The sequence below is a fragment of the Chelonoidis abingdonii genome, chromosome 18 (assembly GCF_003597395.2).
Source record: "Chelonoidis abingdonii isolate Lonesome George chromosome 18, CheloAbing_2.0, whole genome shotgun sequence".
Classification (NCBI taxonomy): domain Eukaryota; kingdom Metazoa; phylum Chordata; order Testudines; family Testudinidae; genus Chelonoidis; species Chelonoidis abingdonii.
In genome coordinates this window covers 18,253,616-18,278,071 of record NC_133786.1, presented here as the reverse complement: position 1 = coordinate 18,278,071, position 24,456 = coordinate 18,253,616, and the positions used below count along the sequence as shown (strand labels likewise).

Below are 24,456 nucleotides of genomic sequence, written 5' to 3'. Positions count from 1 at the left end.
GAGGGCAGGGGAACAGCGATGCCTGGCACATGCAGAGGGGAGGGGGCACACGCAGAGGGCAGGGGAACAGTGATGCCCGGCAGAGGGCAGGGGGTACAAGCAGAGGTCAGAAGAACAGTGACACCAGACACACACAGAGGGCAGGGAGCACATGCAGAGGGCAGGGGAACTAACACCCAGCACACGCAGAGGGGAGGGGGCACACGCAGAGGGCAGGGGAATAGCGACGCCCAGCACACACAGAGGGCAGGGGAACAGTGACGCCCGACATGCAGAGGGCAGGGGAATAGTGACGCCCTGCACACGCAGAGGGCACGGGGCACACGCAGAGGGCAGGGGAACAGCGATGCCTGGCACATGCAGAGGGGAGGGGACACACGCAGAGGGCAGGGGAACAGTGATGCCCAGCACACGCAGAGGGGAGGGGGCACACGCAGAGGACAGGGGAACAGTGATGCCCAGCACACACAGAGGACTAGGCACCTTCCTTGGTAAATGTGGGGCCTGGGACGGGCTCTCGGGAGGCCATTCCCACATGTTCCCCAGTGACAGAGGCTTCTCTCCCCACTACCTAGACAGACAGTGGCTGGAAGGCTCAGTGCTGCTAGGGGTGGTGGTGCAGGTACCAGGGCTGTGGGGATGTTGATGAAAGGACTTTTGGGCCCTGCTCCCCTGCTGGGGCCTGAACCAGTCACTAACCCCAGAACTCAGTCACTCCCCGTTTGCCCCAGAGCTCTCCCGGGGTACAGGCCCCCTTCCGTACAGCCAGGGGGTCTGTCCAGCTGAGCCCCGAGCCTGTCCGCAGACAGGGATGGTGCAGGGGTGTTCCCGCACCTTCATGATTATGTAGAACGCGAAGTAGAGCAGCAGGTTGCAGATGCCGATGGCCAGCAGGTAGGAGGCAAAGTCGTTGGGTTGGACGATGAGTCCATAGGCAGCGCTGGGGGAGGGAGAGGTGGGTTAGTAAGGCAGCTGGGGGGACCCCAGCTGCAGCATGGCAGAGACTGGGGCAGCCCCATGCCCACTTCGGCAGCAATTCTCTGGCCACTGCTGCACCCTGCAGCCACCAGCAAGATGAACAGGGTCTCCTGCGGTGCCTGCTGCATGCTGGGGCTGGCCCATTGGCAGAGCGGGCAGGGTGCTACACACTGCTTCGCCCCATGGTGTTCATCGCTGACGTGAACTGTGTGTTCTCAGCCCAGCTCCCTGCCCGGCTGCATAGTAGCACCGAAGAGGGCTAGGCCTGGAACAACTGAGCCCGGCAGGGCAGGGCCGGGGGCCGGGGCTGGCATAGCAGCAAGGGAGGGGTTAGAGCGAGGAGGGGGAGCTCTCCTGATGCCCCCTTTCCTCGTACAGAGCACTCTCCCTCTGAGCAACCTGGGCCTTGTCCCACCCATACCCACACCCAGACTTACAGCGACCAGTTGATGATGTTGCCCATGACCAGCAGCACCATTCGATCCTGCAAACACAGACGAGGAGAGTCAGGGGAGGGGGCGTATGCTGGGCCAGTGGTTCCGGGGGGACCTGGTTTTCATGGCTCAGAGCCATTAGAGCTGCTGTCTCCCAGACCCATTCTCTGCCCCAGGGCAGAGTGGCTCAGCCGTTCTCTGGCTGGGAGGATGCTGGTCACAGGGAGGGGGCAGGGAGGGATCGGGGAAGCCGCGAGCTCTGTGTCCTGTGGCAGAGCTCAGATCACCTCAGCTGGGCCCAGTGTCACATTCCACCAAGGCCAAGCAAACAGCCTCCCTGGATCCTGCTGGTGGGCAGTGGGGCCACGGGTCTGGGCTAACTCTGAGGATGGGGGGCTGAGAGGGGCTGTGCTGGGTGAGGAGTGGGAGGGAGAGACCTCACAGAAAAGACCTCAGGGGAGTCGTCTGCAGTGGGTATTGAATCTAGGGCCTCGGCTTCTGAAAGTATAGTGCCCGGCTGCCTCAGCTGATGCCCCCGCTCAGATAGCCCAGGCTGGAGTAGGCCCCTGAGCCACCTGTGAGGGGACAGCGCTTCATGGGTGGGCAACATGGCCACTGGCTGGTCACCTCTGGGGCAGGCTTTTGGTTTAGCTCCATTTGTCTCCATCGCAGAGCCAGGCCCAGAGCTGAGTACGCTGGGGATGCACTGTCACAGGGGGCTGGGCGGGGGCCCAGGGACTGCAGGGTTGCACTGGGAGGCAGTAGTAAAAGGGCCGATTTGGGCTAGTGGTCCATCAAAGCATTCTGCCCCCGTGCTGGCTGGATGCGTTCTGAGCACAGCCCTTGTGCCTGCGGCATGAGGCCTTGCTGGAACATCCACCGTCCAGCACAGAGAGCTCTCGGCCAGCCCCAAGGCATTGGGCCAGGCTCACGCCATTGCAGCTAGTCCTCCTCGTGCAGTGTTAGCCACTCACGGGCTTGTGCCGAGAGTCAGGGGCCTTGGGTTCTGCTGGGCTGAAGTGAGCTGCTCACTCACCACGTACATGGGCCCACTGCACTGGCGGATGCAATCTGTGTACAGCATGTGCACGATTCTGCGCAGTATCCCGGAGTCTGCAGAGAGAGAGAGGCAGCGCTAGGGCCAGGGGAGGGGGCAGCAGGCCCTTCCCAGGCCCCTCCTAGCCCAGCAGAGCATGGATTGCAGGCAGTTCCATCCAGAAGGAAGAGGCCTGAACCCTGCACTCTTACAGCCGCAGTCTGGCTGTAGGGAGGCCAACGTGAGCGGAGGCTGCCTGCACAGAGCAGGGAGGTGCTGAGCTGCAGGTGGGGGCTCCCCCAGCCCATCACACAGCTGGGAGGGTGGGTGGGACAATGTCCTGTTCATGCCCCTGCAGCGAGTCCCACCGCCAAGCTGGCTTGGCTTTCAGACCAAGCCCCCGGTGCTGTGGACTCATCTAAGCAGGACCGGTCACGCTCAGCCCCACAGGACCCCGCATAAGCGCAGGCGTCTCCTGTGCAAGTTGAGCTGACAGCTCTGACAATGCCTAAGGCAGGGTGGAGCCAGACGTGCTCCGCCGAGCCCAGGACGTGGCGTATACTAAGCAGGAAGGAGGGCTGAGCAGTCACCTGGGTGCAGACATTCTAGTGCGATGGGACCACTCAGGCTGCGATGCAGAGACAAGGACCCAGGCGCTAGGCTGGGCTGCCTGTGGTGCCCATTGGGAGTCTGGCTCTGCCCCCATCCCTGCCCCAGGGGCGGGGCCTCACCGAATTTCCAGCGGCCCATGTAGTAGAGCTGCGTGCTCAGCAGCAGGGTGGCGATGATGTGGATGATGGAGAAGAAAATCCAGAACATCATATTCCCTTTGCCAAAGACCTGTGGGGAGAAGACGAGGTGAGCGGGTGAGAGACGGGGTTCGGGCTGGTCCCCAGGGGACAGGGGCCCGCAACGCAGGCATCAGAGCTGTGGTTACAGAAGGAGCCATCAGCACCAGGGAGCTGAGAGAGCCACAAAGCCAGGATTCACGCCCAAGTCTGGCCAGGGGCAAGGCAGCCAGGGTTTTACTGGGGCAACTGCTGCCTTCTCCGGGTGCGGGGTTTGCTGGCCAAGGACCCACAGGCTCTCAGACAGCTCAGTCCTTAGTCCCTCTGCAGACGGCCAGTAACGTGCCTGACTGCACAGGGGCACCAGCGAGCTCCCCCATAGACAGGGCTCCGGGGCTGACTCTTACCACGCCGATGACGGAGAAGAAGATGACGATAGCCAGGCAGGCGTAGGCACTGTACGCGCTGGCATTTATGTCCGGGTGCCGTTTCTGATACAGCTTCAGCATGCAGAGTCCCGCGATCATGTACATGAAGGAAGTGTCTGCAAAGCAACGGCAGCCAGACTGACAGAGGGGCCAGGGAGGGGCAGGCTGGCAGCCCCCAGGGCCGGTGCAAGGATGTTTCGCACCCTAGGCGAAACTTCCACCTTGCACCCTCCCCCATCTCCGAGCTCCCACCCTGAGGCACCCCCCCACCTGCGGCAGCTCCCGCCCTCCGCCCCGAGATGCTCCCGCAGCCCCATCTTACCCTTGCTCCACCTCCACCCCGAGTACGCAGTGGCTGCTTCACTTCTCCCGCCTCCCAGGCTTGTGGCGCCTAAGCTGATTGGCACCACAAGCCTGGGAGGCAGGAGAAGTGAAGCAGCCACGGTGTGCTCGGGCAAGAGGCGGGGCAGGGGTGAGCTGGGGCGGGGAGTTCCCCTGTGTGCTGCCCTCTCCCTGCGCTCCCCTGCCCCAGCTCACTCTGCCTAAATGCCGGCGGCGACCGGAGCAGCCGAAGATCCGACCGCCGCAGTCGCTACCGAAGAAAATGCCGCCCCCCAAATCCTAGAGTCCTAGGCCACCGCCTAGGTCGCCTAAATGGTTGCACCGGCCCTGGCAGCCCCTCAGCATTGCATGGCCGCAGGAGCCTGGATCCTGGCAGCCATGGGAGGGAGAGTAAGGCAGGGACATCTCAGACAGGCACGATGAGAGGAACCTCCACGTCTGAGACATGGCCCAGAGCACAGAGCTGGACTGCTGAGCCGTGGGGCTGGAGTGATGCTGCACACCCATCTGCTCGGAGCACAGCAACTCCCTGAGCTCACCGGGGGGTGGCTGGGGTGGGCTGTCTGATGCCGCAGGCTGCAGCGTAAACCCACCCAGAGATCCACCGGAGCCAGGGCCCATTCTCTGCCAGCACCACAGCACCGTGGCAGCTGGGTAGGGCCGGGAGGGAGGGAGGGAGTCTGAGGCTGGGAAGGGGGTGAGCTCAGGGAGATGGAGCAGCCAGCAAATGGGCTGCGCTGGGTAGAGAGGAGAGCCCAGGACACTTGGCCCAATAACTTCCCCTGGCAGTTACCCATAGTCCAGCTCTGCGCTGGAGCCGGGCAGAGGGTGGCTGTGACGAACTGGGACTGTTCCTAATGTTTGCTCTGAATACTGTGTTGGTGCCTCAGTGTCCCCTAGGCAGTTCTTAAGTATCTGGCAGAGCAAAGGGCCAGTGCACCTAATGCCTGGCACTCTGTATCCTAGCAACTGATGGCCTGGGCCCCTCCTCTGCCAAAGGTGCCAACTGCAGGTGTTGGAGACAAAGGATCAGGTGACCTCCTGGCCGGGAAGGAGCGCAGAGAGAGAGGGGCTGGAGGGGTTTGGTTTTAGTCTGGAGCTACTGGGGACAAGGAGTGAGTGCAGACCTAGGGGTCTGGCTCACTGCCCCCAGAATGGACCCGGCCGAGGGGTCTTGGTTCGCTGTATTCTACAAGCTCTGTTTTGGACTCTGTTCCTGTCATCGAATAAACCTCTGTTTTGCTAGCTGAGAGTCATGTCTGACTGCAAAGTGGGGGTGCAGAACCCTGTGGCTTTCCCCAGGACCCCGCTGGGTGGGCCGTTGTGGGAAGCGCACGGAGGGGCAGAGGATGCTGAATGCTCCAAGGAGAGACCCAGGAAGTGAAGACGTGTGAGCTTCTTGCCCTGAACAAGTCTGCTCCGAGGAGAGGAGGCTCCAAAGTCCTGCCTGGTTGTGGGGAGCAGTTCCAGAGCATCGCCCGGGACTCCGTGACAACTCACCAGCTGCCTCCTGATTCCCTCATTTCTGCTTCCCCTTGGGGAGTCCATTCCCTGGTACAGGAATCCCTTCTCCCGCAGGACTCTGTCCCTGCAGCCTTCCCAAGGGGGTTTGCAGCGCTGTGGCCAGCAAGTCCCCTCAGCTTCTCCAAAGGAGGGATCCTTCCGTGGCTCGGCCAGGACCCCGCGCTGGGGAAGGAGTGGGACCTGCTCCCTCTCGCTGCGCTGGGCTGGGTCACAGCCCCTCTGAGCCGCGTCCCTGGTAGCTCCTCCCTGCTGTGTAATCACTTCCGCCAGCACGTCTGCACCAGGCAAACCTGGTTGGCAGCTGACCTGCCTTGCCTGGGTGTCCCCCACTCAGTGGGGTCTCAGCTCCCCCTGTGCTCAGCGCGCCCTGGCTGTCCCAGTGGGGCAGGCAGCGAGCTCCTTGCTCTGGTCTCAGCATCAGGCAGCCACGTGAGCCCCCTTCTGGTGTGCAGGGGGCGGGGAGGCATCTTCTCCTCCCCCTCAGTCCCGGGGCTGGTTACAGGTAGGCAGTATCTGCGTTTCCGCAGCCCCCTCCCTGCCAGCAAGGTCATTTGCATTTCACTGACCATTTCCATCCCAGCCAATTGGTTCCCTGGATTTAAATTCAAACCCTCGGCAGTTACAGGATAGGGTCGGGATCCTGTCCCAAGGGGAGACGTCACCCCCCAACAGGGCCTCCCAGCCGACATCCTGGAGAACCCAATGACCAGCAGTCCGACCCTCCTGGGTCTGCACAGGGATCCGGGCCATAGCAGGCGAGGGGCTTCACCCAGGGACCTTCACCCAGGTCCCACGTCCCTCAGCATCTGCGGCTGCACCACCACAGTTCCCTGTCCCAGGGCCTCGCCCCTGCAGGCGTGTTTCCCCCACTGACCCCTGGGCACCCCCTATGTCTCTCCACTCACCATCACCAGTCCGTGCTGCTGCTGCTTCTCCTGCAGTTTTCCACAGCTCTTGCTCTCTCTTCACGTCCTCTCGCTCTCTCAGGCTCTGCTCCAATCCCATCCATCTCTGATCCCTGATGGGGAACCCAATCGTGAAGATCCTGTCTGGTTGGGGACCAGACTCTCAGGAGTGCCTGGCTGCTGCTCCCAGATCCTCTTGTAGCCCATCTGGGTCAGGAATCTGCTCCTCAGAGCGGTCTCCTCCTCCAACTGCACGATTAACTGTGCCTTGGTGAACTTCCCCATGCGTAACTCTCTCTTTGTGCACAGGATCACAATGTCCTTCTAAGGAGCTGGTGACAGGCCATCACTTCACCGTTCCCAAGTGGCTCTGGACTCACAGGCCTGTGTGCTCTTGGCTCCCCATGGTTCCAGGAAGACCCTGGTGTGCCAGCCCTTCTCGTGATCACCACCTCTTTGCCAGGGTCGAGCTGCAGACTCCTCTGCCCCTGGGACTGCTCCTGCAATCCCCAGGGAACCCTGTTACTGCAAAATCCTTCTCTTCCCAGGGTCAAGCGGCAAGCTCCTCCACCCTGAGGACTGCTCACTGCAGTCCCAGGGGACCTGTTACTCCAACAGTCCTTCTCGCTGGTCACACACTCCCAGAGGTTAACTGCCCCTGAAACCGTCCCTCTCTGAGCCTTCAGCATGCTGGTCTCATTATCGCTCCTTTTTTACTGCTCCCCAGTCACTTACTGCAGGAAGCGCCATCCACGGGGTGCAGTATCTCCCTCCGCTGCCACCAGTTGTCACGGAGTCCGGGCGATGCTCTGGAACTGCTCCCACAAAGCCAGGCGGTTTGGGAGCCTCCTCTCCTCGGAGCAGACTTGTTCAGGGCAAGAAGCTCACACGTCTTCACCTCTTGGTCTCTCCTTGGAGCATTCAGCATCCTCTGCCCCTCCGTGTGCTTCCCACAGCGAGCCCACCCAGGCTGGGTTCCTGGGGAAGCCACAGGGTTCTGCACCCCCACTTGCAGTCAGACGTGACTCTCAGCCAGCAAAACAGAGGTTTATTCGATGACAGGAACAGAGTCTAAAACAGAGCTTGTAGATACAGCGAACCAGACCCCTCGCTGGGTCCATTCTGGGGGCAGTGAGCCAGACCCTAGGTCTGCACTTCACTCCTTGTCCCCAGGCAGCTACCGACTACCTCCCTCCAGCCCCTCCTCTTCTGCTCCAGCTCCTTTCCCGGGCCAGGAGGTCACCTGATCCCTTTGTCTCCAACACTTTCAGCTGGCACCTTTGCAGAGGAGGGGCCCAGGCCATCAGTTGCTAGGAGGCAGAGTGCCCGGCAGTTAGGGGCACTGGCCCCTTCCTCTGTAGCAATCACACACCCTTATCCCACCACCAAGATACTTAAGAACTGCCTAGGGGACACTGAGGCACCAACACAGTATTCAGAGCAAACATTAGGAACAGTCCCAGTTCGTCACAGTGGCAGCTCTCAAGGGCTGGTGTCATTGCAGGGTCAGGGAGCCCCGAGCAGGCCCGGCCTCGGCACTCACCGAACTGGAAGTTGGTGTAGTTGGGGCAGACATGGTAGCAGGCGCTGAGCAGCCCCTCCATCATGAGCGCCGTGCCCATGGCGTAGAACAGGCCAAAGTGCTTGGGGATGCCACACTCCTGTGGGGGGAGAGGGAGGATGGACACACCTGCCTCAGAGAGACAGATCTGGCCAAAAGGCACCTGGCCTGAGCAAGCCCGGCTCCCAGCTCAGGCAGGGGCACAGGGTGGCAGCCCTGCCTTGACGCCCCCAGAGGAACTCTCCCCAGGCAGCACCCAGGCCCTGTCCACCCCCACCCCAAGGGTGCAGTCCTGCCCATCTCGGCCACCACCCAGGCTGCAGGCACAGGTCGATCCCCCACTGGGGGTGGCTGAGCCCCAGCTCCGAGGAGCAGGGCGGGGGTGAGGGGCGGTACTCACCAAGGCCTGCATGTCGTTGCGCATCAGCGCCCGGTTATAGTTGATCTCTCTCTGCAGGATGATGAGCAGGAAGAGCAGGCCCAGCAGCACGTACCCCAGGTTGCTGAGGATGTTGTTGAAAGCACTGGTGGGAAGCAGATCAGTCCAGGTCACTGTCACAGGGCCGGCTGCGTGGCCCATTCCCCAGAGATTGGTGCCACTGGACAGGGCACTGCCCCCTGCCCCAGGCAGCAGCACCCTCTGTCCCCACCCGCATCCCAGCCAGAGTGCCACGGTAAGGGGACAACACAGCTCACATGAGCTCCCCTCCCCGGTTCTTTGTTCTCCCCTCCTGGGTGCTACTGGGGGGCCCAGCTCCCCTCCCCACCCCACCCGTCAGACCGCAGAGGGGCACGCGGGCAGGCCAGGAACCGTCACTGCGAGCCCCGCCCCAGCTCTTACCTGAGGTTTCCCAGGGGGTGGGCGCACAGGAAGTTATAGTAGCAAATGTCCTGATTCCCTGTCACATTCACCACCTGCAGCGGGGAAGCAAAGCGAGACCCTGAAGAGGAAGGGCAGGGGACACCAGCTGGAACGGGCCTGGCACAGCTCACAGCCAGGCCTGGGGGGCCCAAGGGGAGGTGTCCCCAGTAGAAACGTTCACTCACCGAGGAGGGGGCAGCAGCACTGGGCGAGTGCAGGACCCCCATGCCAGCCCAGTCTCACAGCCCAGGTGGGGCAGACGGCGAGGGGTGACTCAGGGTTCATGTGTTCTTCCGGCTTCCACCCCGGGGCTGATTACAGCCAGGGCAGGGATGTGCGCATTTACAGAGGGCATTTGGCCAAGCCTGCCCCTTTGAGAGGCTGCTGAGTGCAGAAAGAGACAATGCAGCACTTGGCTGCAGCCGGGAGGGATCTCAGCATGCATCTCACCCTGCAATGCATGGGTGACTGAGCCCCGCTTGAGAGGGGAGTGAAGGGGCCGCTCTGCTGGGGGACCACCTGGGAGGAGACTCTGCTGGTTTCTTTGGCACAGGAGGGAACTGCCCCCCAGCCCGTCTCCAACGTTAGCCATGCGGCTGCTTTGAAGCCCAGAGCCCGGCCCTGGGAACTCCCACAATTCAGGAGAAGGTGAAGCAGGGCAGCCAGCAGCCCCCAGGGGAGAGAGCTGGGACACTGAGGCGGGAGGGGGGCGCAGGCAGGGGCTGTCCTTACCGTCTGGTAGGTGATGACCAGCTGTACGACAGGGAGGGCGTAGAACACAGCGATGGTGGCAATATTCCTGCAAGAGAGGATGGCACTGAGCCAGGCAGGCGCTGGCTGAGGACTTCAGCTCCACCTCCTCCCTGGGGCTCTCCCTACTGCTCCAGTGGCTCTGCAGCACCCCCATGGCAGGATGGTGAGTGTGATGGCAACGCCATGGACAGCCGGGACACTGATCTACCCACTTCCCTGCAGCAGGACAGGGCTCCAGCCACCTCCTTACCTCAGGGGCAGACAGAAGAGTCCTGCAGCCCATCTCCCAACCCTCCAGCCTCTCACCCCCTCGCCTCCCCAGGTCTGCTCCCACTCACCAGAAGTAGATCTGGTATTTCTTCCGCAGGACACGCTTGTCCTTCCGGGCCAGGTCTGCCACGTAGAGGTATTGCTGGGAACAGAGGCAGGATCCCGTCACAGGCCAGGCAGGGCATGCGGCATATAGAGGTGAGGGCACTAGTGCTTGGGGTGGAGCACATCTGCAGCTGCAGCGCTACCCCTGCCCAGAGCACTGGCTAGCTGGCAGCCGGGAGACAGCAGCATTCCCGGGGTGAATACGGGCTGGGCCACAGCACTGGACAGAGGCTGGGGCTGAGTGATGGGCACGTACCAGATCGGCCAGCACAGGGTTAACGAGTCCATTGGCACATGGTTCTGGGGCAGTGCCTGGGTACACAGACCTACCTGCTGCTCCATCACCCTCGGCCCCACACATGCCCTGCTCCAGCATCTCCCCATAGGGCATCACTCAAAGCTGAACCAGGGTAGCCACACAGGCTGTGCAATGTGTTCCCACTGCCAAAGCGATATCTAGGACGGGCAGGTGACACAGGGACCTGCATATCACGCTCCCTCCACCCCCAATCTGAGCGATGCCCGGGCTGGGCAGGCAACACAGGGGCCTGCATATCACGCTGCCCGCACCCATCAGAGCGATGCCCAGGCTGGGCAGGTGACACAGGGGCCTGCATATCACGCTCCCTCCCACCCCCGATCTGAGCGATGCCCGGGCTGGGCAGGTGACGCAGGGGCCTGCATATCATGCTCCCCCCACTCCCAATCAGCGCGATGTCCGGGCTGGGCAGGTGTGACATTATTGATTTTATCTGGGACCATATAGAACATGGTTGCAACCAAGGGCCTGTAGTGGCACCAAATCTTATGTAAAGGCAGTCATATTAGGTATCTAAGACCAGGTTATGGGTTGCTGCTTATGATTATGCTGTCTAGATGTCTGTATCATTTTGTAGTTGAAGTTATGAGTATTGGCTCTATACTGCCTGTATTTCAAATTTGTGCTGTGCTTCTGGGAGACACCACAGACAAGTTGGTCTTAGCTCTGCCTAGCCTGCTTGTTGGCCCATTAAGGACCATCAGCTACACAATTGACCCACGGAGAGAAGGCAGATACGCCTTGTAACTCAGCAAAGTATGCAGGGACTTGCCCATGTGACTCCAGACTCCATTTTCCAAACCATATTCCAAAACCCCTTTCTTTAAACCACCCTTCCATTAACTAGGAGACAATGCAGGCAGAAGCCCAGCAGCAGAGTGGGGGCTAACCAGTTTATTGCACTGAGTGCAGCATGTCTGATTATCTGCCTTGTGGGCAGGTGGTGTATGTGTGCAGTCGGAGCAAGGAGCTCCTGGCCCTCAGAGACCAGGTACGGACTTTGGAGGCCAGCGTGACGGAACTGGAGGAGCTAAGAGAGGCAGAGAGGTATGTTGATGAGGCTTTCCCAGACACTGTAGAATTGTCCCACCTCCGGTCAGACAGCCTCTGTGCTGTTGCGGAGGAAGAAAGGCCCAGGGAAGCAGAGCAGTCAATGGGAGCAGAGGGAAACCTTCCCACAGTGGACCCCCCTTCAGATGGTGTGGGGTTGGGCCCCCTTTTTTTTCTCCGGGGCCACTGAGTTTACTCTCCGGGGGAGGGAATCAGTGCTTTTTTTTTTTTTTTTTTTTTTTTTTTTTCCCCTTTTTATTTTTTTTTTTTTTTTTTGGAAAGGCAGGTGTTAGTAATGGGAGATTCGATCGTTAGAAACGTAGATAGCTGGTTTTGTGATGACCAGGAGAACCGTATGGTGACTTGCCTGCCTGGTCGAAGGTTGCGGATCTCTCAAGGCATCTAGACAGACTTATGTGTAGTGTTGGGGAGGAGCCGGTGGTCGTGGTACATGTAGGTACCAATGACATAGGGAAGGGTAGGAGAGATGTCCTGGGAGCCAAATTTAGGCTGCTAGGGAAGAGACTGAAATCCAGGACTCTCTGGTGGCATTCACAGAAATGCTCCCAGGTCCACGCGCAGGGCCAGGTAGGCAGCAGAGCGTCAGAGTCTCAACGCGTGGATGAGATGATGGTGTAGAGGAGGGGTTTACGTTCATTAGGAACTGGGGAAACTTTTGGGATGGGGGAGCCTATACGGGAGAGATGGGCTCCACCTAACGAAAGCGGAACCAGACTGCTGGCACTAAACATTGAAAGGTTGCAGAGCAGTTTTTAAACTAGGAGTGGGGGAAAGCCGACTGCTGCAGAGGAGCATGTGGATCGAACACAGACTCTCTTAGGGAGAGTCTGATGATAGGGAATCTCCAGGTTATAGTCAGAACAGAGGATGGAAGAGGATAATGTAAGGGCCGGATCAGATGATAAACAGTCACATAAAAAAGAATCTGGCACATCAGAAAAAGGCAGACAAATAAATAGGGACAAGTTTTTAAAGTGCTTATACACAAATGCTAGAAGTCTAAATAATAAGCTGGGTGAACTAGAGTGCTGGTGATAAAGGAGGATATTGATATAACAGGCATCACAGAAACCTGATGGACTGAGAGCAATCAATGGGGACAGTCATTCCAGGTACAAATATATCGGAAGGCAGAACAGGTCGTGCAGGGGGGGAGTGGCACTACATGTGAAAGAAATGTAGATTCAATGAGTAAAAATCTTAAGCGAATCCCATGTTTCACAGAATCTCTATGGATAGAAATTTCATGCTCTAATAAAAATATAACATTAGGGATTTATTATCGACCACCTGACCAGGACAGTAATAGTGATGATGAAATGCTAAGGGAAATTAGAGAGGCTCTCAAAATAAAACCCATAACAGTGGGGATTTCAATTATCCCCATATTGACTGGGAACATTTCACTTCAGGATGAAATGCGGAGATAAAATTTCTCGATACTTTAAATGACTGCTTCGTGGAGTAGCTGGTACGGGAACCCACAAGGGGAGAGGCAACTCTAGATTTAATCCTGAGTGGAGCGCAGGAGTGGTCCAAGACATAACTAAGCAGGACTGCTTGGAAATAGTGACCAGAATACAATAGCATTCAACATCTCTGTGGTGGGAAACATCTCAACAGCCTAACACTTGGTATTTAATTTCAAAAGGGGAACTATACAAAATTAGGGGGTTAGTTAAACAAAATTAAAAGGTACAGTGACTAAAGTGAAATCCTGCAAGTTGCATGGGCCCTTTTTAAAGTCACCATATAGAGCCCAACTTCAATGTATCCTAATTAAGAACACAGTAAAAGAACTAAAAAGAGCCACCATGGCTTAACAACCATGTAAAGAAGCAGTGAGAGATAAAAGACTTCTTTAAAAGTGGAAGTCAAATCCTAGCGAGGCAAATAGAAAGGAGCACAAACACTGCCAGCTTAAGTGCAAGAGTGTAATAAGAAAAGCCAAACGGAGTCTGAAGAACAGCTAGCCAAAACTCCAAAGGTAATAACAAAATGTTTTTACGTCCATCAGAAGCAGGAAGCCTGCTAAACAACTAGTGGGGTCCTTGATGATCGAAATACAAAGGAGCGCTTAAAAACGATAAGTCATTGCAGAGAAACCACACAGATTCTTTGCGTCAGTCTTCACGGCTGAGGATGTTAGGGAGATTCCCAAACCTGAGCCGGCTTTTGTAGGTGACAAATCTGAGGAACTGTCACAGATTGAAGTGTCACTAGAGGAGGTTTGGGAATTAATCGATAAACTCAACAACAACAAGCCACCGGGACGGATGGCATTCACCAGAGTTCTGAAAGAACTCAAATGTGAAGTTGCGGAACTATTAACTAGGTTTGTAACCTGTCCTTAAATCAGCTTCGGTACCCAATGACTGGAAGTTAGCTAATGTAACGCCATATTTAAAAGGGCTCTAGAGGTGATCCCAGCAATTACAGACCGGTAAGTCTAACGTCGGTACCGGGCAAAATAGTAGAAACAATAGTTAAGAATAAATTGTCAACACATAGAAAAACGTAACTGTTGAGCAATAGTCATCATGGTTTCTGTAAGGGAAATGTGTCTTGCTAATCTATTAGAGTTCTTTGAAGGGGTCAAACATGTGGACAAGGGGATCCAGTGGACATAGTGTACTTAGTTTCCAGAAAGGCTTTGACAGGTCCCTCACCAAAGGCTCATACGTAAATTAAGCTGTCATGGGATAAAAGGGAAGGTACTTCATGGACTGAGAACCAGTTAAAAGACAGGGAACAAAGGGTAGGAATTAACGATAAATTCTCAGAATGGAGAGTAACTAGTGGTGTTCCCCAAGGGTCAGTCCTGGGACCAATCCTATTCAATTTATTCATAAATGATCTGGAGACAGGGGTAACGTGAGGTGCCAAGTTTGCAGATGATACTAAACTACTCAAGATAGTTAAGAACAGCAGATTGTGAAGAACTTCAAAAAGTCTCACAAACTAAGTGACTGGGCAACAAAATGGCAAATGAAATTTAATGTGGATAATGTAAAGTAATGCACACTGGAAAAATACCCCAACTTACATACAATGTGATGGGGGCTAATTTAGCTACAAGAAGTCAGGAAAAAGAGTTGGCGTCATCGTGGACAGTTCTTTGAAGATGTCCATGCAGTGTGCAGAGGCAGTCAAAAAGCAAACAGGATGTTAGGAATCATTAAAAAGGGGATAGAGAATAAGACTGAGAATATATTATTGCCCTTATATAATCCATGGTACGCCACATCTCGAATACTGCGTACAGATGGGGTCTCCTCACTCAAAAAAGATATTCTAGCACTAGAAAAGGGCAACTAAAATGATTAGGGGTTTGGAGAGGTCCATATGAGGAAAGATTAAAGAGGCTAGGCCTCTTCACCTTGGAAAAGAGGAGACTAAGGGGGGATATGATAGAGGTCTATACAATCATGAGTGATGTGGAGAAAGTGGATAAGGAAAGTTATTTACTTATTCCCATAATACAAGAACTAGGGTCACCAAATGAAATTAATAGGCAGCAGGTTTAAAACAAATAAAGGAAGTTCTTCTTCACGCAGCGCAGAGTCAACTTGTGGAACTCCTGACCTGAGGAGGTTTGAAGGCTGGACTATAACAGTGTTTAAAGAGAACTGGATAAATTCATGGTGGCTAAGTCCATAAATGGCTATTAGCCAGGGGGTAAAGATGGTGTCCTAGCTCTGTTCATCAGAGGATGAAGTGGATGGCAGGAGAGAATCACTTGGATCATTGCTGTTAGCTTCACTCCCTCTGGGGCACCTGGCATTGGCCACTGTCGGTAGACAGATACTGGGCTAGATGGACCTTTGGTCTGACCCGGTATGGCCATTCTTACGTTATTTTGCTGTAATTTTCCACAGTAAGAACAAAAGTTCTTACACCTGGAAAAAAACTATAAAAGGCTGATGCCTCATCTCCATCTTGTCTTCAATCTTGCTTCTTACCTCTGGAGGGACTTTGCTACAAACTGAAGCTCTGAACAAAGGACTGATGACCCATCCCAGCGGGGGATGTACTCCAGAGACTTGATTTGAACCCGCAGTTTATTCCATCACTGCTACAAGCCTGAACTAAGAACTTTGCCATTGCTGTATGTAATTGATTCCATTTAACCAATTCTAGCTCTCACCTCTCTCTTTTTCCTTCTATGAATAAACCTTTAGATTTTAGATTCTAAAGGACTGGCACCAGCGTGATTTGTGGGTAAGATCTGACGTGTATATTGACCTGGGTCTGGGGCTTGATTCCTTGGGATTGAGAGAACCATTTTATTTTATTGGGGTGTTGGTTTTCATAACCATTCATCGCAGGACGAGTGGCACTGTTGGTGATACTGGGAAACTGGAGTGTCTAAGGGAATTGCTTGTATGACTTATGTTTAGCCAGTGGGGTGAAACCAAAGTCCTCTTTGTCTGGCTGGTTTGGTTTGCCTTAGAGGTGGAAAAACACCAGCCTTCAGCTGTAACTGCCCTGTTTAAGCAATTAATCCTGAATTGGCACTCTCAGTTGGGTCCCGCCAGAACCACATTGTCACAGCAGGCGACACAGGGGCCTACATATCACGCTCCCCCCACCCATCAGAGTGATACCCGGTTGGGCATGCGACACAGGGGACTGCATATCACGCTCCCCCCACCCATCAGCGCGATGCCCGGGCTGGGCAGGCAACACAGGAGCCTGCATATCACACTCCCCCCACCCATCAGTGCAATGCCCGGGCTGGGCAGGTGACACAGGGACCTGCATATCACGCTCTCTCCCATCCATCAGAGCGATGCCTGGGCTAGGCAGGCAATACAGGGACCTGCATATCACGCTCCCCCCACCCATCAGAGCGATACCCGGGCTGGGCAGGCGACACACGGACCTGCATATCACGCTCTCTCCCATCCATCAGAGCGATGCCCAGGCTGGGCAGGCGACACAGGGACCTGCATATCACACTCCCCCCACCCATCAGAGCGATACCCGGGCTGGGCAGGCGACACAGGAGCCTGCATATCACGCTCTCTCCCATTCATCATAGCAATGCCCAGGCTGGGCAGGCGACACAGGGACCTGCATATCATGCTCCCCCCAACCCTATCAGCACGATGCCCGGGCTGGCAGGCGACACAGACCTTGGTCCGGATGACGTTCTTGTCAGAGTCTATGTCCGCCAGCGTGTCGTAGTCGTCCTCCTCCACCGAGCTGAGGGAGTCCAGGCGGGGCCGGCTGGCCACGTTCTCCAGGGAGCGCTCTGCAAGGGCACAGGGGAGCCCCGGCGTTAGTCCGGGCTGAGGCCCACAAACCCTGGGCAAGGCCTAGCCTGCCCCCTCCCCACAGCCCTGGTGAAGGGATCAGACGCGGGCCCCAATCATTCGTATCACGGAGTCAATCGGAGCCATTCAATCACTCCCTGAGATCATCCCCCCATTCATCGTCCATAGCTCAGTGCAAAGGGATCGAAGGGGCAGCACAGTCCCCGCAACAGAGACCCCCCACCACCACTGTAGGAGGCTCCGTGGCATTCAGCAGATGTTCCCAGCTCTTCAGCGCTGGGGTTCAAGCCGCCAGGCCCTGGGACAGAGATCCCCGTGCACCGAGCTACCTGCGCCCTTCGGGGTAATTACACCCCCAGGGTCATTCCGTTCTGGGTATTGATGAGACAGGGACTTACACGCTTGGTTTGTCATGCTGATGCCCCCGGTGCTCTTTCTGAGGGGACAGGCTGTGTCCGTCGGGGCTTGCGAGGGACACGGGGCCCCAAATGCACCATTAGAAAGGGACTGAGGGGACTACGGCAGCTCCCTGCAGAACAGAGCCGGGCAGTCTACACGGCTCACACAGCGGGTCACCCTGGCACACAGGGTCCGCACCCCACAGCTGGGCTCACTGGGGCGTCAGTGCCCGGAGGACCTGGAGCAGGACTCATGCTGAGGGGTGAGCGACACCTTCAGCGAGCAGGAGGCGGCTCTGACCAGACTCTGACTGGGCCTTCGCTAGGAATTCAGGGGTGCTCTGGAGTTAGCCCAGGGCGCTGAACGAGTCCAGCTCAGCCTGCTGAGAACTGCAGCCGCCCGTCTCCTCCAGGGCTGCTAACTAGCCGTCTCTCCCAGCCATGGCAAGGCCACCGAGCTGGTTTTGGGGTGGCATGCAGGGCCGACACCCACTACTGAGCAACCTTAGTCACAGGGTGTGCGTCAGGCCTGGCCAGGAAGCTCTGCTGGATCCTGCTGTAACATTAAGTAACTCATGGAGACATCACATGCCTGCAGAGCACGGCCCCTTTGGCACAGAGACCTGCTGGCCCTCGTCCCACGCTGCCCAGTGCCACGTGCAGAGACCAGAGTAAGACAAGTCTACTCCCTGCCTAACGCACCTCTCGGCACACAGTCCTTGTCCTCGCCAATGCACCAGGGCAGCCCCATGCTGCGTGTGGGTCTGGGGAAGGCAGGCAGCCATGCACAGCTCACTGGCACAAGACACTGCGCTCCTGGGGCTGTTCGGTTGTTACTCTGTCCTGACAAGCACATAAGGCTGCTGCGTGTCTGCCGCTCCCTGGCTCACTCTGCTAGCAGCTGAGTGCCCTGCCGCTAGCCAAAGGCTGCCAGCCTCAGGGTCTGACGAGAGCCAAGGGCCGACGGGGCCATTGTGACCCTCCTGTCTGCCCCCCGGCGTGACACAGGCCAGGGAAGCTCACCCACTGAGGAGACGACAGAGGACAAGGAAGCCAAGCCCTGCATGAAGCCAGGGAGCTGTGGCCACTCTGGGAAGGCAGCTCTTTCTTTCAATGCGTAGCCGGGGGCTCCAGGCCTGGCCATCATGGCATTGGCAGGCAGGGGCAAGGTGCTGCCCACCCATCATGAACTGGGACATTCTGCAGGCGATGCTGCCTCTGCCCCACTGCAGTAGGACTCATGGCTGCTCCCTCTAAATCCACACAGAACCCCGGTGCCCCTCAGAAAGTGCAGCCCCCAGCCATGGCAAGCCTGGGCAGGGGTCCTCCAGGGCTTCACATTACCATCTCAGACCCAGGCAGATGTTTGGGGGGTGGGGGTCAGCCAGTGAACAGTCCAGAGATCGTCCCTCCCTTTCCAGGCCACTGAATGAGGCCCACAGAGCCAGGGCCAGGGAGGCGTTCTCGGCTCAGACGGGTTACACGGGGGCGTAGGGATCGGCAGCCACGCCTCGTGCTCTGAATCAGCTGAAATAGGGTTGATTTGCCTCCGTCTGGTCAGGGCATCTCGCCGCCTTCCCTCCTGCACCACAACTGGTGGAGAGAATCTACCGTCTCTGCTGAGCTTCTGCATCCCAGCCCACCCCACCCCGGACAAAGGACCAGGAGAGGACGACGACTGAGCTTCCACTGGACTTTCCACCCCTGCCTCTGAAAAGACAGCAGGACAAGCCAGGGCTCCCAACTGACCCATTGTGCTGGCCCTGGGTCTCCCCTCCCACACCCTCTTCCTCAAACCTTACAGTCTAGCTAGGAGCCCGGGTGTGTTGGGAAAGGTGTGTGTGGAGGGGGGGCACTGTCTCTCACACAGCACCGCCAGTGCCCCTCAGTCCTGACCTGCAGGCCCTGTTACCCCAGCCCTGGCCCCCCCCACACCCCACACACAGCACCGCCAGTGCCCCTCAGTCCTGACCTGCAGCCCCCATTACCCAGCCCTGGGCCCCCTGACACCCCACACACAGCACTGCCAGTGCTCCTCAGTCTTGACCTGCAGCCCCCATTACCCCAGTCCTGGCCCCCACCCCGACACTCCACATGCAGCACCACCAGTGCCCCTCAGTCCTGACCGGCAATCCCCGTTACCTTAGACCTGGCCCTCCCCCATGACACCCTGCACACAGCACCGCCATTGCCCCTCAATCCTGACCTGCAGCCCGTTACCCCAGTCCTGAGCCCCATGACGCCCCACACACAGCACTGCCAGTGCCCCTCAGTCCTGACCTGCCGCCTCCGTGGCCCCAGCCCTGGGCCCCCCGACACCCCACACAGCACTGCCAGTGCCCCTCAGTCCTGACCTGCAGCCCCCATTACCCCAGCCCTGGGCCCCCTGACACCCCACACAGCACTGCCAGTGCCCCTCAGTCCTGACCTGCAGCCCCTATAACCCCAGCCTGGGCCTCCTGACTCTCCTCACACAGCACCACCAGTGCCCCTCAGTCCTGACCTGCAGCCCCCATTACCCTCGTCCTGGGCCCCCCGACACCCCACACAGCACCACCAATGCCCCTCAGTCCTGACCCCTGCCACTCCACTCCTGGCTCCCCTGAGCAGAGGCTGACAAGCAGGCAGAGTTGAGGGGCCCATGGAGATGGCTGCTCCCAGGATGCCCACACATTGGAAGATGGGAGCATTATGGGATGGTTTGGGGCTGGAGGGACTGTTCAGTGGCTGTCCCTGGATCAAGGGACGACACATGGGAGTGAAGGTGCTAGCTGAATGCACGGTCTGCCTCCAGGTAACGTGAAGCCAAGGGCTCCGCAATACATTGGATTGATTCGAGTTCTCCTAGCGCCTTTTCTGCTTAACATCCACATCTACCCATAGCAATGCACAGGTGCCTCATCTGGCTGGAGGGGATGCGTCGCTTGAAGCGGTCCAGCCCTTGAAAGGAAAGGGAGAGTTACTGGGAGGGCAGATAGGGCACCGAGGGGGGTCCCCTGGAGCCAGCCAGGCAGTTTCACTCATCTGCTGCCCAAGCCAGACAGGGACAACTCAGTTAAAGTCCTGCCTAGTACATTGGTCTTTCAAAGCGGAGCAGAGTTGGCAAGCGTGGGGCAGAGTTCTGCATGAGGATAAGAGCCTGGGGAAGCCCCAACTCCTGGGGCAAAGTCCTCTCCCCAGAACCAAGCCCTCCTTGGAGAGCCTTTCACACTCAGGCCCCTGGACACGGGGGCAGGTGCACACCGCCCAGGCTTGGCGTCATACGGGATGAGCCCAGGCAGTGGGCCTCAGACAGGGTCTCGGTGCATGGAGCGTTTGCAGCAGGGACGGGCTCCTAGGCTCTGGGCTTGCTCTGATATGGACTCTGCAGTGCAAGACCCAGCTCTGGATTGCAGGGGCCATCTCGCCGGCCGGTCATTGCTGGTTTCTTGCGGCTCACCTGTGTACCCAGAGGAGATGTCCGTGGAGCCCATGCTCTCCGTGATGCCCTCTGTGCTCAGGGTGGAACTGTTCTCTGGAAGGAGAATTAGAACAAGGGGGCGAGTTGAAGCAGTCAGATGCCCAGCAGGAACACAGCAGAGGTAGGTAGGTAGGTAGGTAGGTAGGTGTGTGTGTGTGTGTGTGAGAGAGAGAGAGAGAGAGCTCACACAGCAGGTGTGTGGGGACGGGGAATAAGACACTATTGTATCTGGAGACCCTGGCTTGTCCCACGTCACCGCCTGGGGGAGAGGAGACAAACAAGACTCCGGTCGCAGTCAGGAATAGGGTCCAGCCATTGCCAAGGGACTGGCGACCTGCCCCCACGCCCAGGGCCCACTCCCATCTCCAACTGGCCCCGGAGCCCCATGTGAGCGCGTGGGTGTAGTGCTCCTGGCTGGTGCTTACCCAAAGAGCCGTAGCCGTAGCCGTGGTAGGGAGGGTGACCCAGGAGGGAGTCCGGGGTGATGCGCGGATGCCCTGCAAGACAGCACAGGATCCTGAGTCAGGCAGGCAGCAGCCTTCACACGTCACCCCCAGCAGCACAGGTGGCCCATGTGCTTGAGGGCTGGGGCAGGGTCTCATTGGGGTGAGTGTGGCAGGCTCAGGCTGTGCCCGGACAGCTGCAGTGCAACGTAGCTCTTTGGGCTCTAGATGGTTTCTGCTCAGGACAGACCATGGGGTAGCTGGGGGAGGGAGGGGACGACACGCCAGGATTGTGGGACATCAGTGGAGCTGGGTGAGAGGAGTTTGCACTGCACTCAGCATCCCTTGCTTTAGCAGCTCACGCTTCCTACGGAGCAAAACCCTGCCCTGCCCACCTCCCGATGGAGGGCAGTTTAGGGCCAGCATGTCAGGGCACCAAAGGGATCTGTGAAATAACGGAGGCTGACGCTTACTCAGTAAAGACGCTGGGAGGGGAAGTTCCCCAAGATCGATGCGCAGGCAGAGAGAGAGAGAGACAGATGGACAGACAGACAGAGTCACTGACAGCAGCAGATCACAGATGACGCGGAGTTTAGACCTAGCACACTAAGGACCCATCCACCTGTCTCCCGACAATGCAGAGAGATCTGTGCATAGAAAAAGGACTTGGCTCTGAAGCCCCCCGCCTCCAGCACATTAAGCAGCAAATATGCATCTCCACTGCCCCCCCGGGCTCTACATGACGGGACCAGCTCCCAGAGTCCCCCCGCCCACGTCAGTGCACCCTATGGGCCGTGGAGGGGTCCATACCTGTGTCTGTGGTGGGCGTGTCCATGGCAGCCAGGAGCCTTTTTCTCTTCTTCTGTTGTCTGCAAAAACACAAGAGAAAACCTGAAACAGAAGGGCGTGGAGGCAGCTCCCTGCTGCCGCTGACCCAGGTCCCATCGGGCAGCCGAGGGTTGCAGAGCTCAGATACCTCCCAACCTTATGTTAACCCTTGTCAGGATTTGCCCAGGGAAATCCAGCCCTGGTGCTGTCCCTGGCTGGAGTGTACCAGCCCCACACCACATCTCCTGGGATCTGCTCACAGAGAGTGCTGGAGCCAAATGAAGGGTTCACCCAGCCCTCTCTGAGAACTGTAGCAGCTGCAGCTATGGCAGAGGCACATGCAGGCTGGGGGGCGAAGAAGGCTGCATGCGTCCCTCCAGTAACGATGACCTTCCCCATGGCCCTTTGAAGACACAGCCGCGCCACATTCCGACGTTCCCAGTGTCGGTGGGGGGCATCTCTGGGCAGGACCCTGGAGATGGTGGGGATGCCCAGCCCTTGATATACAGGGAAACAGGCCTTCTATCCTGGGGTGGAGGGGAGGGCAGGTCTCATCCCTGGCTGCTTTTTCTGCTGTCAAGGCCCTGGCTCTCAATTCCCAGGCTGTTGGACGATAGCTACCCTGCACCAGCTGCTCCGGATCACCGCACCAAGCCCCGTGGCTACACAGGCTGGGAGGGGGAGCTGAAACCCACTCTCATTTTGCAGAGCTGAGCCCGGCGGTGGCGGGTGAGTGAGAGGGAGGGGAGGGACGAGGTGGGTGAGCTGAGCCAAGCTGGCAGTCCGGTCCTGGGGCCCCGTGGGGTGGGCAGTGTGGGAAGTGAGGCACAGGGACTCACCTCCAGGTCTCACAGCAGGCGATGAGCAGTGTCAGCAGGTAGAAGGAGAGGAAGATCCCCAGGCAGAAGAGCATGGCACTGACGTAGACCTCCGCTGCGGAGAGAGGCAGCGGGAAGGGGGATTACGGGACAGCAGCAGCCCGCAGTGCCCCACTCATAGAGCACCTCGCTGGACGGCACAGCTTTGTGGGCATGGGGAGTCAGCTGGGCACACAGCCTCCCCCGGCCCCACGACTCCCCCATGCCAACCATGAGACACACAGCCCCAGCGTGCCAGCCAGCCATTCCTGTGTGCTGGAGCCATGCCAGGGCTGCATGGGGGCGCTGGGAAAGCCCTGATGGGGCGGTGGCCCACGAACACAGGCATTGTGACCAGAATTCAGCAGGAAAGGCCCCCAGCTGCAGACCTAGCTGCCGCAGAGTAACCTGCCAGCCCTGCCCGTGGGAGCAGCTCACAGGTAATAGCAGGTGACACCATCACGTCCAGCGCCTTCTGCCGACTGCCTTGATCTACTGGTTCATCTGGAAGGAACAGAAGGCTGGAGATTAGCCCAGCCTAGATCAGCTGCCTCCTGTCTCCAGGAAAACTGCTCAAAGTAGATGGAGGAGCCCAGCCCTCTGGAACTCCCCGGCCCTGGGTCTCGTCCAGTGTGTCGCCCGGCCCAGAGCGGGGTATGCCCAGCTGGGCTGTTGGACCCTTTCCGCCCACAGTGCCTTCTTGCTAAGAAGTGGCAGCAACTGAGGAAGGAAGAGGGGTCATCACACCCGGGTCAGGCTGGAAACCAGCTTCCACCTGGGCATTACAGTCCCCAGGGCCCCTTGCATGGTCCGGATCCCATTGCTGATGCCTTGGAGTGGGGGGGCCTAGATGTCAGAGGGAAGAAGGCTGTAGGGAGGTGGAGGAGAGGGAGAGGTGAGTGGCTAAGCCCTGTGTCTCCCCAGACTGCCCCACCCCACCCCCATACCTTTGGTGAGGGGGTAGTAAGGCAGGGGCCCTCCACAGGCCTCATCTTCCGTTTTCACCACCACCACGACGTAGAAGCTGTTGCTGGGGAAATCCTTCTTCTAGCACGGCCACCGGGAACGAGAGAGAGTCAGTGGGAGTGGTGAGTGGCGGCTCTCCCCACCTGGCCCCAGTGGAGTGGAGAGGCCTGGATCCCCAGGCTCCCCCAAATGAGAGTCTGGTGAGACGGGCACATTGCGAGCGACCCAGAGAGATGCTGGAGCTGGCTGCGGAGGAAGCTGCTCACCTGCGCTCTTACACGCAGGGTGCTATTAGAGTGGAAGCAGCACCGGAGACACGGGGACAAGCACAGAGGCCACGACTTGCCTGGATGGAGCTGTCCGGCTAGCGCCGTCTGGCCGTGAGGAATGAGGCTGCGTGTCGCCTGGCTCAGCGCATGCCAGCAAGAACATCTCTGGCCAGCACTGACTGTCACTGGGCCACGCCAGAGAGAACAGCGAGGTTCAGCACCTGCCGCTGTTTGGCTGGGCTGGGCTCGCAGCGCTCCCTACCTGCACCGTGATGGCTGCCTTCTTCGTCATGGTCTGGTACGTCCCGATGAAGGCCACGTTGTTGTCCAGGTCATAGACGGGGCACTGCGGGGAGGAGAGGGGGGAGCAAAGACTCAGGCACACGGAGCCTGGACCTGCCCAGAGGTCATCCTGGGGGATGCTGGGCGAGGGAAGCACCAGAAAGAGGAACCCAGCTCCATGCCCCACCTACCAGGATGTCCTGGACGGAGATGACGGAGCAAGGGAAGGCCATGCGTGAGGTCACCTTCACGATCACCGAGTCCACACCCTCCGGGAACACATACTTAAAATACTACC

At 58.1% G+C, this 24,456-nt stretch overlaps 1 protein-coding gene across 5 annotated transcripts in view; it reads right to left on the bottom strand.

Moving 5' to 3' along the window:
* SIDT2 (SID1 transmembrane family member 2) overlaps positions 1 to 24,456 on the bottom strand; it is a 39,549-nt gene that overhangs the window by 10,752 nt on the left and 4,341 nt on the right. Inside the window, exons 5-24 of one of the 5 annotated variants that reach the window (XR_012657236.1) lie at positions 24,350 to 24,451; positions 24,139 to 24,222; positions 23,589 to 23,688; positions 23,080 to 23,145; positions 22,624 to 22,717; positions 21,767 to 21,825; positions 20,939 to 21,010; positions 20,493 to 20,567; positions 19,931 to 19,993; positions 16,515 to 16,633; positions 9,950 to 10,023; positions 9,591 to 9,657; positions 8,838 to 8,911; positions 8,397 to 8,520; positions 7,979 to 8,096; positions 3,644 to 3,780; positions 3,180 to 3,288; positions 2,449 to 2,525; positions 1,416 to 1,462; positions 804 to 940 (exon numbers count right to left, since the gene is read on the bottom strand). Coding sequence is in view for 3 of the 5 variants with exons in the window: in XM_032796086.2 (XP_032651977.1) it covers positions 835 to 940; positions 1,416 to 1,462; positions 2,449 to 2,525; positions 3,180 to 3,288; positions 3,644 to 3,780; positions 7,979 to 8,096; positions 8,397 to 8,520; positions 8,838 to 8,911; positions 9,591 to 9,657; positions 9,950 to 10,023; positions 16,515 to 16,633; positions 19,931 to 19,993; positions 20,493 to 20,567; positions 20,939 to 21,010; positions 21,767 to 21,825; positions 22,624 to 22,717; positions 23,080 to 23,145; positions 23,589 to 23,688; positions 24,139 to 24,222; positions 24,350 to 24,451 (1,767 nt within the window). In the remaining 2 variants the exon portion in view is untranslated. Of the gene's footprint in view, positions 1 to 803; positions 941 to 1,415; positions 1,463 to 2,448; positions 2,526 to 3,179; positions 3,289 to 3,643; positions 3,781 to 7,978; positions 8,097 to 8,396; positions 8,521 to 8,837; positions 8,912 to 9,590; positions 9,658 to 9,949; positions 10,024 to 16,514; positions 16,634 to 19,930; positions 19,994 to 20,492; positions 20,568 to 20,938; positions 21,011 to 21,429; positions 21,442 to 21,766; positions 21,826 to 22,623; positions 22,718 to 23,079; positions 23,146 to 23,588; positions 23,689 to 24,138; positions 24,223 to 24,349; positions 24,452 to 24,456 lie in introns of all 5 variants that reach the window. The other 4 variants (XM_032796087.2, XM_032796086.2, XR_012657237.1 and 1 more) reach the window with 4 other exon arrangements.